General features: G+C 47.8%; 1 protein-coding gene across 3 annotated transcripts in view; it reads left to right on the top strand.

The window, feature by feature from the left end:
• Positions 1-13,162, top strand: part of PHKG2 (phosphorylase kinase catalytic subunit gamma 2) — a 64,443-nt gene that overhangs the window by 37,167 nt on the left and 14,114 nt on the right. For all 3 annotated transcript variants that reach the window (XM_029606809.1, XM_029606810.1, XM_029606811.1), the window contains exons 6-9: positions 3,770-3,933; positions 4,028-4,118; positions 5,157-5,310; positions 8,119-8,244. In XM_029606809.1, coding sequence (XP_029462669.1) covers positions 3,770-3,933; positions 4,028-4,118; positions 5,157-5,310; positions 8,119-8,244 — 535 coding nt within the window. The remainder of the gene's footprint in view (positions 1-3,769; positions 3,934-4,027; positions 4,119-5,156; positions 5,311-8,118; positions 8,245-13,162) is intronic.

Genomic DNA, 13,162 nt, shown 5'->3' with positions numbered 1-13,162 from the left:
AACATTGCTGCTGCCATTTGTGGAGGTATATACCTAGCAAAGGGTGGAGGCAGTTCAGAGAAGGGCTGCCAAAATGGTGCAGGTTCTGCATCGAAAGCCGTATGAGATGAGAGTTAGGGAGGAAGTTTTCTAAATGTCCACTGTGGTGCAAAGTTCATGGGTACTAATGTGTGTGGGCTTTGTACCAGATTTCATAGGAAACGTGCATGGATATTTTTCCTTTGAAATTGCCAGTGGTACTAAGTACTCATGGACTTTTGTACCAGTTCTTTGTACAGCTAGAATAGCCTACTTAGATTAGAAAATACAAGCTATGCACATTATTTTCTCACGTGCCCAATACACGCCCTTGGGAATGCCTTCCCCAGATGAAGCTAAATGTACACGCGTTGTGGAACCCTGCATGTCCTTTGAGCTGGAATGAGGGAGGGCAGCTTATCTGGGTAAATTACTGTTTGGCTAGGTAAATGTGAAAATTGTCTTCCCCCACCCACAACACACGGACCTAACCTGGCTGCTGTGCGGCCTTCATGTCTGCATTCTGAACTATATAATGGAAGGCATATGAGGTAGCTTGCCATGCCTTAATAGCCTGCCTCTCACCCAGCCCATTGCCGCCTCATCGAGTCGCTCATGCTTCCTGTGACCACCTGAGCGCTTACCTTGTCTTGTCTAGATTCTTGCTTGCTTGTTCCTCGTACATTTGCCTGTCTCCTGTGGGCCTTCCAGTGGCCCTCTTGCCTGTTGTCTCTCCTTGTTTGTCTGGTTCTGTTTTGCTTGTCTTGGCCCTGTTTTGCCTTGCACCCTGTTCCAGTTTTGCCTTGCCTTGTACCCTGTCCCTGCCTTGTTCCAAGTCCTCTCTCCTGGTCTTCTCTGTTTCTGCCTTGCTCCGCCCCTGACTCCTTGCCAGTCCTGTTCCTGCTTGACCTGCATCTCCTTGTCGTCAGCCTGACTCCATGTTCTTGGACTCACCTGGCCTTCAACTATGCCTGCAGTGACCACAGCCTGCCTTTCTCTCTGCCTGAACACTGCCTGACCTGACCAGCCTGCCTTGGCTTTTCCTGAATCCTCGCTTCAATTACGCTGCCAGAAAAGACCTGCTGGCCACTGGAACCTGTGGGCTCAACCCAAGAGGGAGGTGGCCAGACAGGCAGAAGACCCTGCCCTGCTCTGCTCTTGACCCCTGTGCTGCACCTGCCTGGGGAATTACCTTGAACCGGCCTGCACGGCCATAACAATTTATGCCTTAGAGGAGCAGAGAGATGGGGGTGGGGGGGATATTTAAATATCCCAACAGTATAAATAATGCACAAGAAGCAAACCTTGTCCATAGGAAAGAGGGCTCCAGAGCAAGAGGCTTTGGGGGGGGGGGGGGTAGACTCAGGGGTACCACATAAAGGGTGATGGATGCATAGAAGGTGGCAGGCCTGGATTCATCAAGAAGCAAACTACTAGACCTGTCCCTAGGGTGGCAGAAATCTGTGGGGGCAGCAGTCTAGAGGAAAATTGGTTCTTACCTGCTAATTTTTGTTCCTGTAATACCACAGATCCAGAGGCCCTCCCATTTGATGCCGAGAGACTGATTTTCTGTCAAGTTTTGCTGCTTAGTACAGAATTTTTCTGTTTAGTAAAGAATTTTCCTCTTAGAGGGCAGTTACGGAATTCACTTCCTTGTCTTGTTTGGTTCTTAACGAACGAGGTTTATAGTACAGGGGTATCCACCCTTTAGTTCCCTATGTCTGTGTGAAGGGGTTTCTAAAGTATCTTGGCTTGGGTACAGGTCAATACTGAGGTCCTGCAGGTGGCACTTTCAGTTAAGTAGCAGTGCCTCAAAGGTTTGTTCTCTGACTCCATCTGCTGGAAGGGATGATTGACCCACTGGTCTGGACTGATCTGGGGACGTTCAGGAACTGAAGATTTACTACCTTCCAACTATGCTGAATCTTACTGGGCAGAGAACTGGCCTCTGCTTTCTGATCCCAAGCAGCATGCAGAGAACAGGAGGGGGGAAGGGGGTGAGCCTGGAACAGACAGCATCATTTTAGGAAGGTTGGTTATTTATTTACAGCTATTTATAACCCACCTATCACAGCTCTGGCCATTCTAGGCAAGTAACGCAATCACATAAATATCATAGAAACATAAAACCGTAACATAAACAGAAAACGACACAATTGAAATCACAGCAACACATAAACATATTAAAAGGGGATATAAACAGTAGCATATAAAAAGTCAAGCAAAAGCTAGCCCAAGCAAATGTTTTGGTTGCTTGCGCAATACCCTTAGGCCAGTGATGGCTTGAATCTCTGCAGGCCAATGAGTCCACAATGTGAGCCCAATAACAGAAAAGGCCTGAGGCTACCTTCCTTGATGGAAAGGGTGCAGAGCAAGCCTGATCTGAGTGAGGCTGAATGGGGGGATGAAAGGAGCCAGTTGGAGGACTTGTCTCTATGTGTGTGTGAGAGAGAGGGGAATGGGAGAGGCAGGCAGGCAGTGTTTGTTGGTTTTTATTTGTATGTGTGCTGGGTGTGTGTTTTTATGTCTGTGCCAGATTGGGTGAGAGGTAGAGGGGGCATGCAAGGCATAGCAGGGTTAGAACACAGTAGGAACACCTGTCCCCTCCTCCCCCCTCCCCCCTACTGCTGCTCACATCCGCTCTCCTTTTGATCTTGGATCCTATCCCAAAGATCCAGGAACCTCAGATCCTTTCTACCTCTCCCTTCTCTCCAAATCCTGGAGCCCACCCCAACCCCTTCTGCTCCCTCCTCCTCGTCCTTAATCCCAGAATTTTCCTCTTGCTTCCTCCTTTTCTCACATCCCAGATTCCTGATCTGCATCCCCATCTCTGGTCCTCTCACCCTCTCCTCCTATTTTCCCTATCTCTGAGATCTCCCTGTATTGATACTTTAGATTCCTTTTCCCTCACCCAGTAAAAGGAAAATAAATTATACAGACACAAGCAAGGTTTATAATATAATATGAAAGGAGGAAATATTTGTCTATGTACCTCAGAATTTTCAAACATTTGCCTCAGAATCTACCCTTAACTGTCACAGGAAACTGTGAGGCTGTGCCTTAGACCTACCCTACCAGGGGTAGGGGGCACGACAGCACCATCTGTGCCTAGGGGCAGCAAAATCCTAAATCCATCACTGCTGGTGGAGATAGTGGAAACAAAAATGGTGGCAAAATTCAAGAAAGCTGAGATAAGCATAAAGGTTCCTTAACTGTGAAGAAGTGAGGAAAAAGCCAGAGATCAACTAGGGTCTATGGCATTGCACCGGGAATGAAATTGGGCAGTCTGAATGGGCATTCATGCCAACTTTTTAATATTTTGAGCACGTATCCTGCTAAATTTTAGCCAAATGACTCCTTATCCAGCTAAAATTTTAGCCAGATAATATAAGGGCATTCTGGGGAAGAGTTTCTTATCCAGCTAACTTATCTGGCTAATTTTAGTCGTGCCACAGAGTAGTCCTAAAGTTAGCTAGATAGTTATCTGGCTGTCTTTAAGACAATTACATAAGCCTAGTGTTGCAGTTGTGCCACTGAATATCCTACCAGAGTAAGCCAGATAAGTTTATCTGGCTAACTTTGCAAGCCAGCCAGTGGCTGAATATACCAATGAATGTAGATCTATCTCATGCATATCTGTTGTGTAGGCCATTACCTTACAGCAACTTTTACTGGGGGATGCTCGGACTGTAGGAATTGTGAACAACACATTATTGTTCAGGGATAAATCCTGTCACTTTTTGGACTTCAGGTGTATCATGCGGGCCCTGCTGGAGGCCGTATCCTACCTGCATTCAAACTTTATCATCCACCGGGACTTGAAGCCTGAAAACATCCTCATGGACTCTCAGATAAATATCAAGCTGTCGGATTTCGGGTTTTCCTGCCTGCTGGAGCCAGGCCAGAAGCTGCGTGGTGAGTGGGTGGCAGTTCCGCTTTCAGCCCTCTGACACCTCTCATGCCTCCTGAAGAGATCCTGGAGTAAACAGTCCACGTTTTTTCTTACCAGAACTATGTGGCACTCCAGGCTACCTGGCTCCTGAGATTCTGAAGAGCTCCATGGATGAGACCCACCCAGGATACAGCAGGGAGGTTGACCTGTGAGTGACTTCCTCCCTCCTGTTCACACTCACACACTCACACACACACACACACTTTCTCTCTCTTTCTCTTACGCTTTCCTGCTTGTAGTAAGGGAGCCTGGGTCTTCTTTTTTTTATTTTTCTTGATCTCTTTCTGCCTCTGTTTGACTCAGTTGCTCATTCTCTCTCTCTCTTTATGGGGAGCTCTCTTCCGTGTTATTTCTCAGCCCTTTCTTGGAAGGACTTCATTCTCTTGGAGTGGGAGAAATCCTTTGCATTCGATGCTGAACATTTATCCATGCAGCATATCACCTCACAATCTCCTAAATCAATCAAATTGGACTCAAATTCTGGCCTGAAAAAACTCTCTTCATATACCTAGACAAATACAAATCTCTACCAATATCAAACACGTATGCTCATATGCATGCTACTCTATTTTCTACCTCATGGATTAGTGTGCATGGATTAGTCCCAGGCTCGGCTGTTGCGTGTTTCAGGGATAAGACTCTTGGCCGAGTGATTACCCTGTCCTTTTCAGCAAAGGAGTGTAACCTTTCAGAATTTTAATGTCTAGATCCATGGAACATAAATACACAGCTGAAAATAAAACCTGCCTCTTCCCCAGAGTGCTAGCTACACAGGGGTACCTGCCCCTTCCTGTCTTGGCACCCGCTTATGCTCTCTGAGCCATTTCTCTCTTACTGCCCCCTTCTTGGACTACTCCAGGGCACTCTTCAGTTCCTTGCTTCTTTCCTAAGCTTGCTCCACAGCTGGTCTCCAAGCTCGGTTTCCTTCCTGCTCTGTAGGACTCCTTTATCTCCCCCCCCCCCTTCCATTCTGTTTCCGGTTGGGGGTAGAGACCATATTCCTCCCCAGGGACACCCTTTATCTTTGTCTTTTCCGTTTTTCTCTTTTGTACAATATTTTTATCTGTTCCTGCCCCAGAAGTGGCAAGGTGTTGGTGCTCTTTTTCCCTCCCTCTCTCTGCGTCGCAGTGTGTTAGAGCTCTTTTGAGATAAGTTCTCCTAATATCTCCTTTTCCTTTCCCTGTAGGTGGGCATGCGGCGTGATCATGTATACCCTGCTGGCGGGCTCTCCACCCTTTTGGCACCGCAAGCAGATGCTGATGCTGAGGATGATCATGGAAGGTCGCTACCAGTTTGGATCCCCAGAGTGGGATGACAGATCTGACACTGTCAAAGATCTGGTGAGTCTTGCTGCTTCCAGAAACTCACAGATCAGAACTAATGCAGACCAGGCATTAATGACATTACTTGTTTAAGTTTGCCGAGACTCTCGCTGAAAGGAACTGATCTAGGGCAGAGTTTAATTGTGTTGCAGAATTAGGCTTCCTGTGATGTTCACTGCTAGGAGCTGATCTAGAACAGGGAGAAGACATTCTAAGCTTTAGATTCCAGGTTTTCTCAGTCCCATGGTCAGACCATCAAATTATCTCATCTGAGCTTCAAATCAAAGATCATCCTCGGCCTGTCTTCCCTAAAACTACAATACAATACAGGAAACCTTGCTCCACAGACCAACTTAGCAAACTGCTTTTAAAAGAGCTAGATCGACTTGATCTCACGGACGCTCCCTCGGCTATTAACTCTTGGATCAAGATAACAAGTGAGGTCGCAGAACAATCTCGCCCAACCATCACCAAATCTCTGCACCCACCCCAAGATAACAGGAATCCTTGGTATACCCCGGAACTTAAAGCCCTCAAACAAGAACTTTGTAGTAAAGAGCTCAGATGGTGCAAGACCCAGTCCACCTCCACCCTATTCAACTACAAAGCCCACCTTAACGCATACAGGAATGCCATTCTCAAAGCCAAAAAAGACTTCTTTTCCAAAAAAGTCCAAAACTTCTCCTTCGACCCTAAAGCCTTATTCTCTTTTGTTGCATCTCTCACAAAACCCTCGCCCCCCATCATTCCCGATGAGCAAGCATCTAATAAAGCCACAGAACTAGCTATCTACTTTGATAAGAAGATAACCAACCTCCTCAAGCCTCTCTCCACCTCCCAACTGACAACCCTCCCCTCCAGCACTTCAACAACTACTCGGAACGTCAACTTAATATCCTTCGAGACTCCATCTTCACTGGAAATCGAAACCATCCTCAAGAAGCTAAAACCTTCTTCTCACCCACTGGACGCAATACCCTCCAATCTTCTTCTCTCCATCCCAAACATCATTTCAAAATCGTTAGCAGACCTCATTAATTGCTCCTTATCACAAGGAAGGGTTCCAGACCAACTAAAACTAGCCATTCTAAAACCCCTACTAAAAAAAAACCTAACCTTCTGACGTCTGTCCCTGCTAATTTCCGACCAATAGCAAACCTACCCTTGATCTCCAGAGTCATGGAAAGAATTGTAAACAAACAACTGTCTTGACTACCTTGAGGAAAACAACATTCTCTCCCCCTTCCAGTTCGGATTCAGAAAATCTCAAAATACTGAAGCCTTATTATCCTCACTATCTGACACCATCCTTCTTAATCTGGAAAGAAAACAACCTTACCTTCTCGCACTTCTCGACTTATCGGCTGTTTTCGATACGGTTAATCACTCCATCCTACTGGAGCGCTTATCAGATATCGGTATTCAAGGAGAGGCACATAGTTGGTTCAAATCGTTCCTTGAGAACAGATTCTACAAGGTAAGGATTAATAACAAGGAATCACACCCAATCAAATCGAACTTGGGAGTCCCACAAGGATCATCCCTCTCCCCCACACTCTTTAACATTTATCTGCTGCCACTTTGCCAATTACTTTCCAACCTCAAACTAAAGTATTACATATTCGCTGACAACGTACAGATTCTCCTACCAATCACAGAATCCCTGCAAAAAACTTGGGCACACTGGAACAGTTGTCTACAATCCATCAATAGTCTGCTTACCAGCCTTAACCTTATCCTCAGTTCAGACAAGACTGAGATCCTCATCATTTCACCAGACGAAAACCATGTTCTCCTCAAATCTCAAAGCGCATCCCAATTCGCCAAAACATTCATCAACCACTCCTCTTCCATCAGAGACTTAGGGGTTCGGCTCGATAATCACTTCAACTTAAAATCTTTCGTCCTCAACACAACTAAAGAATGTTTCTTTAAACTACAAGTACTCAAAAATCTGAAACCTCTCCTGCATTTCATTGACTTCCGTTTAGTAGTTCAGTCATTTATCCTCACAAAGTTAGACTACTGCAATTCTCTACTGCTAGGTCTCCCAGCGACAACTATCAAACCCTTACAGATGGTGCAGAATGCCGCGGCTAGGATACTCACCAACTCAAATAAAAGAGCCCATATCACACCCATCCTTCATTTCCTTCACTGGCTTCCCATAAAATCTAGGATCACCTTCAAAGCTTTGATGATGATCCACAAGGACATTCACGGCATCACCCATCTCAATCTAAGCTCTCAACTCCGTCTGCATACATCAGACAGACCAATCAGAAACGCATATAAAGGTTCATTATATGCCCCACCGGTCAAAACCACACTAAGAAAACGTGCAATCTCGACAGCAGGACCCACCCTTTGGAACTCTCTGCTTCCGGAGCTTCGGCAAGAACCCTGTCATCAAACATTTAAGAAACACCTCAAAACATGGCTTTTCAGACAAGCCTTCCCGGAATCCCAAGACTATTCTGACACAGGCCAAAGGACATAATTGGGATCTAAGATCTCTCCTATGTCCTTCAGGGTCCCCTTTATGCTCTATTTGAATTGTTCACTTGTTCTCATATTTATACTCTATTAGACGCTATGTTTTAATGTAACGCCTTAGCTGCTATTGTTCTGTTGTATTGTAAACCGATATGATTTGTTAATTATACAAGAATGTCGGTATATAAGAATTCTAAATAAATAATAAATAAATAAATAAAGAAGTTAGATTGGAAGAAAGTTGATCTCCTAGTTTGATGACTCTCTCCTTAGCACAATGCATTTTTGCACTTTGACCTGATTTCCCTTCTCTTTTTTTTTCTCTCCAAGATCTCTCGCCTCCTGGTTGTGAACCCTATTGATCGCCTGACAGCGGAGCAGGCCCTGCAGCACCCATTCTTCCAGCGCTATGAGAAGGAGGAAGTCCGACACTTCAGCCCATTGCGCAAGTTCCGAGTAAGTTCCCCACATGGGCTGAGTGTCCAAATTCCTCCCACTATAGGCAGAATGGTTCCTTCCAAAGGGGATATACCCCCCTCTGAACTGGGAGAATGGTCTCCTCTCAACATGGATTTACCTTCTTCTGTACAGAGACACTATTTCCGTTTTACCTCTCTGCACTGGAGGTGAGGTTCTTATCCCTCTGTATTGGGAGAATGAGAATTTTATCTTACCTCTGCCAGTTCCTGTACTATTAGTTCTCTCACTGGTATGGGTCTCAGGTTTTAAGAAAGGTTCCAAATTTTATTCCAAAGTGAATTCTAGTTTTATTTATTTATTTATTTATTTAGAAACTTTTATATACCGGCATTAGTGGGTACATCATACCGGTTCACATAATAACTTAAAGCTTGGAAAATACATTTCAACAAGGAGAATGTAACTGGGCGGGGGGGTAAAATAAATAGGCAGTAGGAAGGATAGATAAAACAAGAAAGTCATAACCAGAGAATACAATTTATAATTTACAATGGTAGTCTCCTTAATATAAGGAGAGGGCAGTCCCCTGGAGGGGGGGGACTACGAGGGGAGATGGAAGAGTTATTCTGGGTAAGCATGGTTGAACAGAAGTGTTTTTTGTAGTTTTTATAAAATCAAACAATTAGTTTTACCTCAGGGTATACGTTCTACTGCAGCTGGTTGAGACCAATGAAATCACAGATTTTGCAATGCTTTTTCTCCTTGTATGAACTGGTGTTATGTTCCATGCTGGAACAATGAAGGACAGTATCAGAATAATGAGTGCAAGAGTGCTCAACATGAGCCACAGTCAGTACCTTTTGGAGAGTCCGGTGGCGTAACCAAACCAGTCCAAAAAATAGAAGTGAAGTTGGGCCCGGCTGAGATCAAATCTGGGAAATCAATACACAAGAAACTAGCAGGAATGGATCAAGAACAAACTGGGAGTAAGTCAAAAACAAACAGATAGGACATATACAGGAACAGGAGCTGAGAACAGAGTCCAAGTTTTCCTCTCCGTCCAGACACATGGGTTATGCCTACTAAACAGCAGATGGAGACAGACACTGACAGGTTTGCTGACATCCCCACTTATAGGCTCCCGTGCTGACCCCAGCCTACCTGTGCTGTGAGCTGAGGCCTGGTTAGGCCAAGAGAAAATTTAATTTTATTTGGACGGGTGGTTCCTGATCTGAAAGTCTAGGACTCCTTCCCTTGATTGAGCACAGCCCTAGACCAGAGGGCTTCCAGGCTTTTTCTCTGGTGGGAGGTGGTCAGACTGTGTTCTTTGTTGGCCTCTTCCTTCTCCTCCTCCCCTTCCTGCTCTTCTTATAGCAATTTCTCCTCCTCACATTAAAAAATAAAAAGAGAGAGAGAGTTGTTTGCATTTCCTTGCTCTTTTCATAAAGTTAATTAAAAAAAAAAAAAAAAGAGGCAGAAGACTTGAGCAGCCTTTCAGCAGAGCAGTTCGCAGCCAGCCCAAAGGTGAGTACAGGAGTGTTTTTTTGTTTCTCCTGAGCAATTTTTATTTCAGTCAGGGTGGATTAAGGCAGTGAGGAGGAGTGATGGCAGCTCCCCTTGAGCATGTAGTGCATGCAGGGAGGAAGAGATCTGTTGTGCAAACTTTGTGGGGAAGAGAAGGTGGGGTAGGTAGCGAGCAGGAATTGCTGCTATCCTGGGGGGGACGACAGAGGGATCTGCATTGGCAGAGTTGGCTGCCCAGCCTGTTCTTGGTAGGGTGGCTGCTGTGGCGGAAATGGTGGCCATTTTAAAGCTGCAGCAGTCTCGAATCAGACCCAGGGCCTCCCTCCTTGATTCTCATGCTACTAAAAACAGCGTTTTGTAATTGCTGGGGCTGCGATGGCCGCACATTTTAATGGCCCGGTTCACTCTTCTGCTATTTTTTTACAGCCTGGGCATTTGTTTCTGTAGAAATTCTCAAATCCTTGAGCCAAGCGTTTTGCATGGGGCCAAATGTGGCTCTGGGAACCTCTTTCCCTTCCCTGCTCACTCATCCCCCAAGATGTAAGTTCTGGGAACAAGAGATTGAGGAGAGATGAAGAGGATGAAGACGGGGAGGAAGTAGGGGCCTCCAGGTCAGAGCTGTCCCTAGTAGACTTTAAGGGTTTCAGAGACTCTGACAGAGATGGGGAGTCCCAGGGAGGAAGATGGGTCTGTGTTAGTCTTCCTTTTTCACAAAGAGTTGTATTCATTAAGTTCTTATTCTTTGCGAGTGCTACAGAGGACCCAATTCTGATTAATTTATATAAGCCTAATAGGCCCTTTCCTTTATATAGATCGGTTAAAAACTTGATTTCTTTAATGGCATTCTCCTGAGGCCAATTTTAAGGGAAGTCAATCTCTGGCGAAACTTATCCCCATATATTTATTTATTAGATTTTGTATACCATGTTGTGAACCATCGTAATGGTTCACAACATAGTAAAAAATATACAAAAAATATACTTTTTAAAATGTTCCTGGGGGAGAGTCCCCTTTGTCACAGGAAAATTTATTAAACTAATGTTCCCTGTACGTACCAGGATCAGTCCAGACACCTGGGTTGTGACTCCGCACCAGCAGATGGAGACAGAGCAAAACTTGTCGGGCACCCCTACATATAGTAAGGCGCCACCCAGAGCCCCTCAGTCTTTCTCTGTCTCCAGCAGATGGGGCAGGTCCACCCACAGTCTCTGATGATCCTGGTTAGTGGTTAGCTAGTCAGGGGATTCTGATTTAAAAAAAAAAAAAAAAAAAAAAGGGAATTAAATTATCAAGCACCTGCAAGCAGAAGAAGATATCGCCCAGGTCCTGGAAGCCTCCCAGGGGGGGGTTGTAAGGTTCTGAGGGGACCATCCCCCCCTGGTTGAGGCCGCTGCTGAGGGTTGAGAACCCGGCCATTCCTGGCAGCAGCGTCGGGGGTGACACCGGGGAGCCCGGTTCACTCACCCCCGTTGGAGAGGAAGGATCAGGACCAGGGCCAGCATCAAGTAAAAAAAAAAAAAAGTTTGTTTTTGTGTTTGTGCCGGCTTGCCGCTCTCTCGCTCTGTGTGGTTCGCGGGGGGGGGGCCGCCGTGTCGCCGGATCGCCGCGGTTTAATTTAATTTAATTTAATTTAATTTAATTGTCCTGATTGCCCGGCCACGCGCCGCAGCAGAACGGCGAATGCCGCGAGGGGCCTCTTGCCGATCGTGCGGCTCGGCGCGCTCGAGGGTGTCGAGGGACGGACTTTGTTCGACCTGCGTCTCTGGCGGCGAGGGGCCGTCCGAGAGCGGTCGGGGGGTCCGGACTCGGCCGGCGCGATTGCCGCCGCGCGAAGGGCCGGAAGTAGGAGGCAGTTCGGAGCCGTTCTCGCTTAGCGCGGGAACGGTGGCCATCTTGGGTACGGTACAGGAGGCCACGAGGAAGGCCGTGGAAGAGGCCGCGCTTTCCCCGCAGCAGCGGGCCCCCGGGGGGGGATGAGTCGCCAACGGGTCGCACTTCAGGGGAGGCCTCCTCGGATTCGGAGGCCTCCTTTTCTTCCGATTTCGCGGGCTTACTGCAGAAGTTATTGAAATACAAGCGGACAAAAAGGAAGAGAAGAACTAGAAAGGCGGAACCTCGAAAGAAGAGGGCGGGGGAGGGCCCTCGGAGGCCCGCAGACCCGCCCAAGGAGCGCCGGTCCTTGCGGGGGGTTCCCCAGGACACTGAATCGGACTCGGTCTCGTCGGCGGAGGAAGATCCGGACGGGACTCCGGAGGGCCCCGGAACTCCCGCCGACCAGGGGGCGGGGCATCCCGGGACGGCCAAAGGAGTGCCAGCGGTGGAAGGAGACAACCCCAAGGTCGTCAGATTGTTTCGGAAGGAAGAGCTGGCGTCGTTGATCCCGGCTATCCTTCGGGAAGTGGGAGTGGATGCCCCCCCGGTGGGGTCTCGTACAGACGCCAAGATGGATCCGGTCCTATTGGGCCTGACTGGGCCGGCGGTGGCTTTCCCATTCCACTTCTCGGCGACTGATATCCTGTTCCGGGAATGGGATACTCCGGAATTGGGCCTGAAGGTAAGTAAAGCTATGGACAAGCTGTATCCATTACCGGATGACGCGCTGGAGATTTTGCGCTTTCCCAGGGTAGATGCTGCGGTCTCGGCAGTGACGAAACGATCCACGATTCCGGTCACAGGGGCTACAGCTCTTAAGGATATCCAGGATCGGAAGCTGGAGGCACAGCTCAAGAAAGTGTTCGAGGCTTCGGCCCTGGGAGTCCGCGCGGCTATTTGCAGTAATTTTGCGTTGCGGGCCGGTTTGCGCTGGGCTCAAGTACTTCAGGCCAATGCAGGTCTCTCGGGAGAAGAGGCGGCACAGGCGGACCACCTGGAGGCGGTGATCGCCTATAGTGCGGATGCCATGCATGATCTCCTGCGGACGTCGGCCAGGGCCATGGTCTCGGCTGTTTCTGCACGCCGGTTGCTATGGCTCCGAAATTGGGCAGCGGATGGGTCCTCGAAGGCTCATCTGGGATCCCTCCCGTTCAGAGGGAAGTTGTTGTTCGGTAAGGAGCTGGACGACTTGATGCAGTCGCCCGGGGAGAACAGGGCGTTCAAGTTGCCGGAGGACAGGCACAGAAACAGGACATCTTTCTCCAGTAGGGCCCGTTTTCGGGGGCCTAGGAAGTCGCGCTCTCAGAGATCTTTGGGGCCCTCCTACCGGGCTGGGTCGGGCTCCTCGGGAGCACCGTCGTGGTCTCAGTCCTTTCGTGGGAGAAAGTTTGGGAGGCGAGACGGTCCCGCGTCGGGGTCGGGTCCAAAGGCCTCGCAATGAGATACGGATGGTCCATTCCCTTCCGCCGGCTCTGTTGGCTGTGCCAAACGTAGGAGCCAGGTTGGGGCGGTTTTATGGGGAATGGACCAAGATGATGTCGGATCAGTGGGTCCTCAG

This window comes from Rhinatrema bivittatum, chromosome 6, assembly GCF_901001135.1.
Source record: "Rhinatrema bivittatum chromosome 6, aRhiBiv1.1, whole genome shotgun sequence".
Classification (NCBI taxonomy): Eukaryota; Metazoa; Chordata; class Amphibia; order Gymnophiona; family Rhinatrematidae; genus Rhinatrema; species Rhinatrema bivittatum.
Note: the sequence above shows the minus strand (reverse complement) of the source record. Positions and strands in the feature narration are given on the sequence as shown.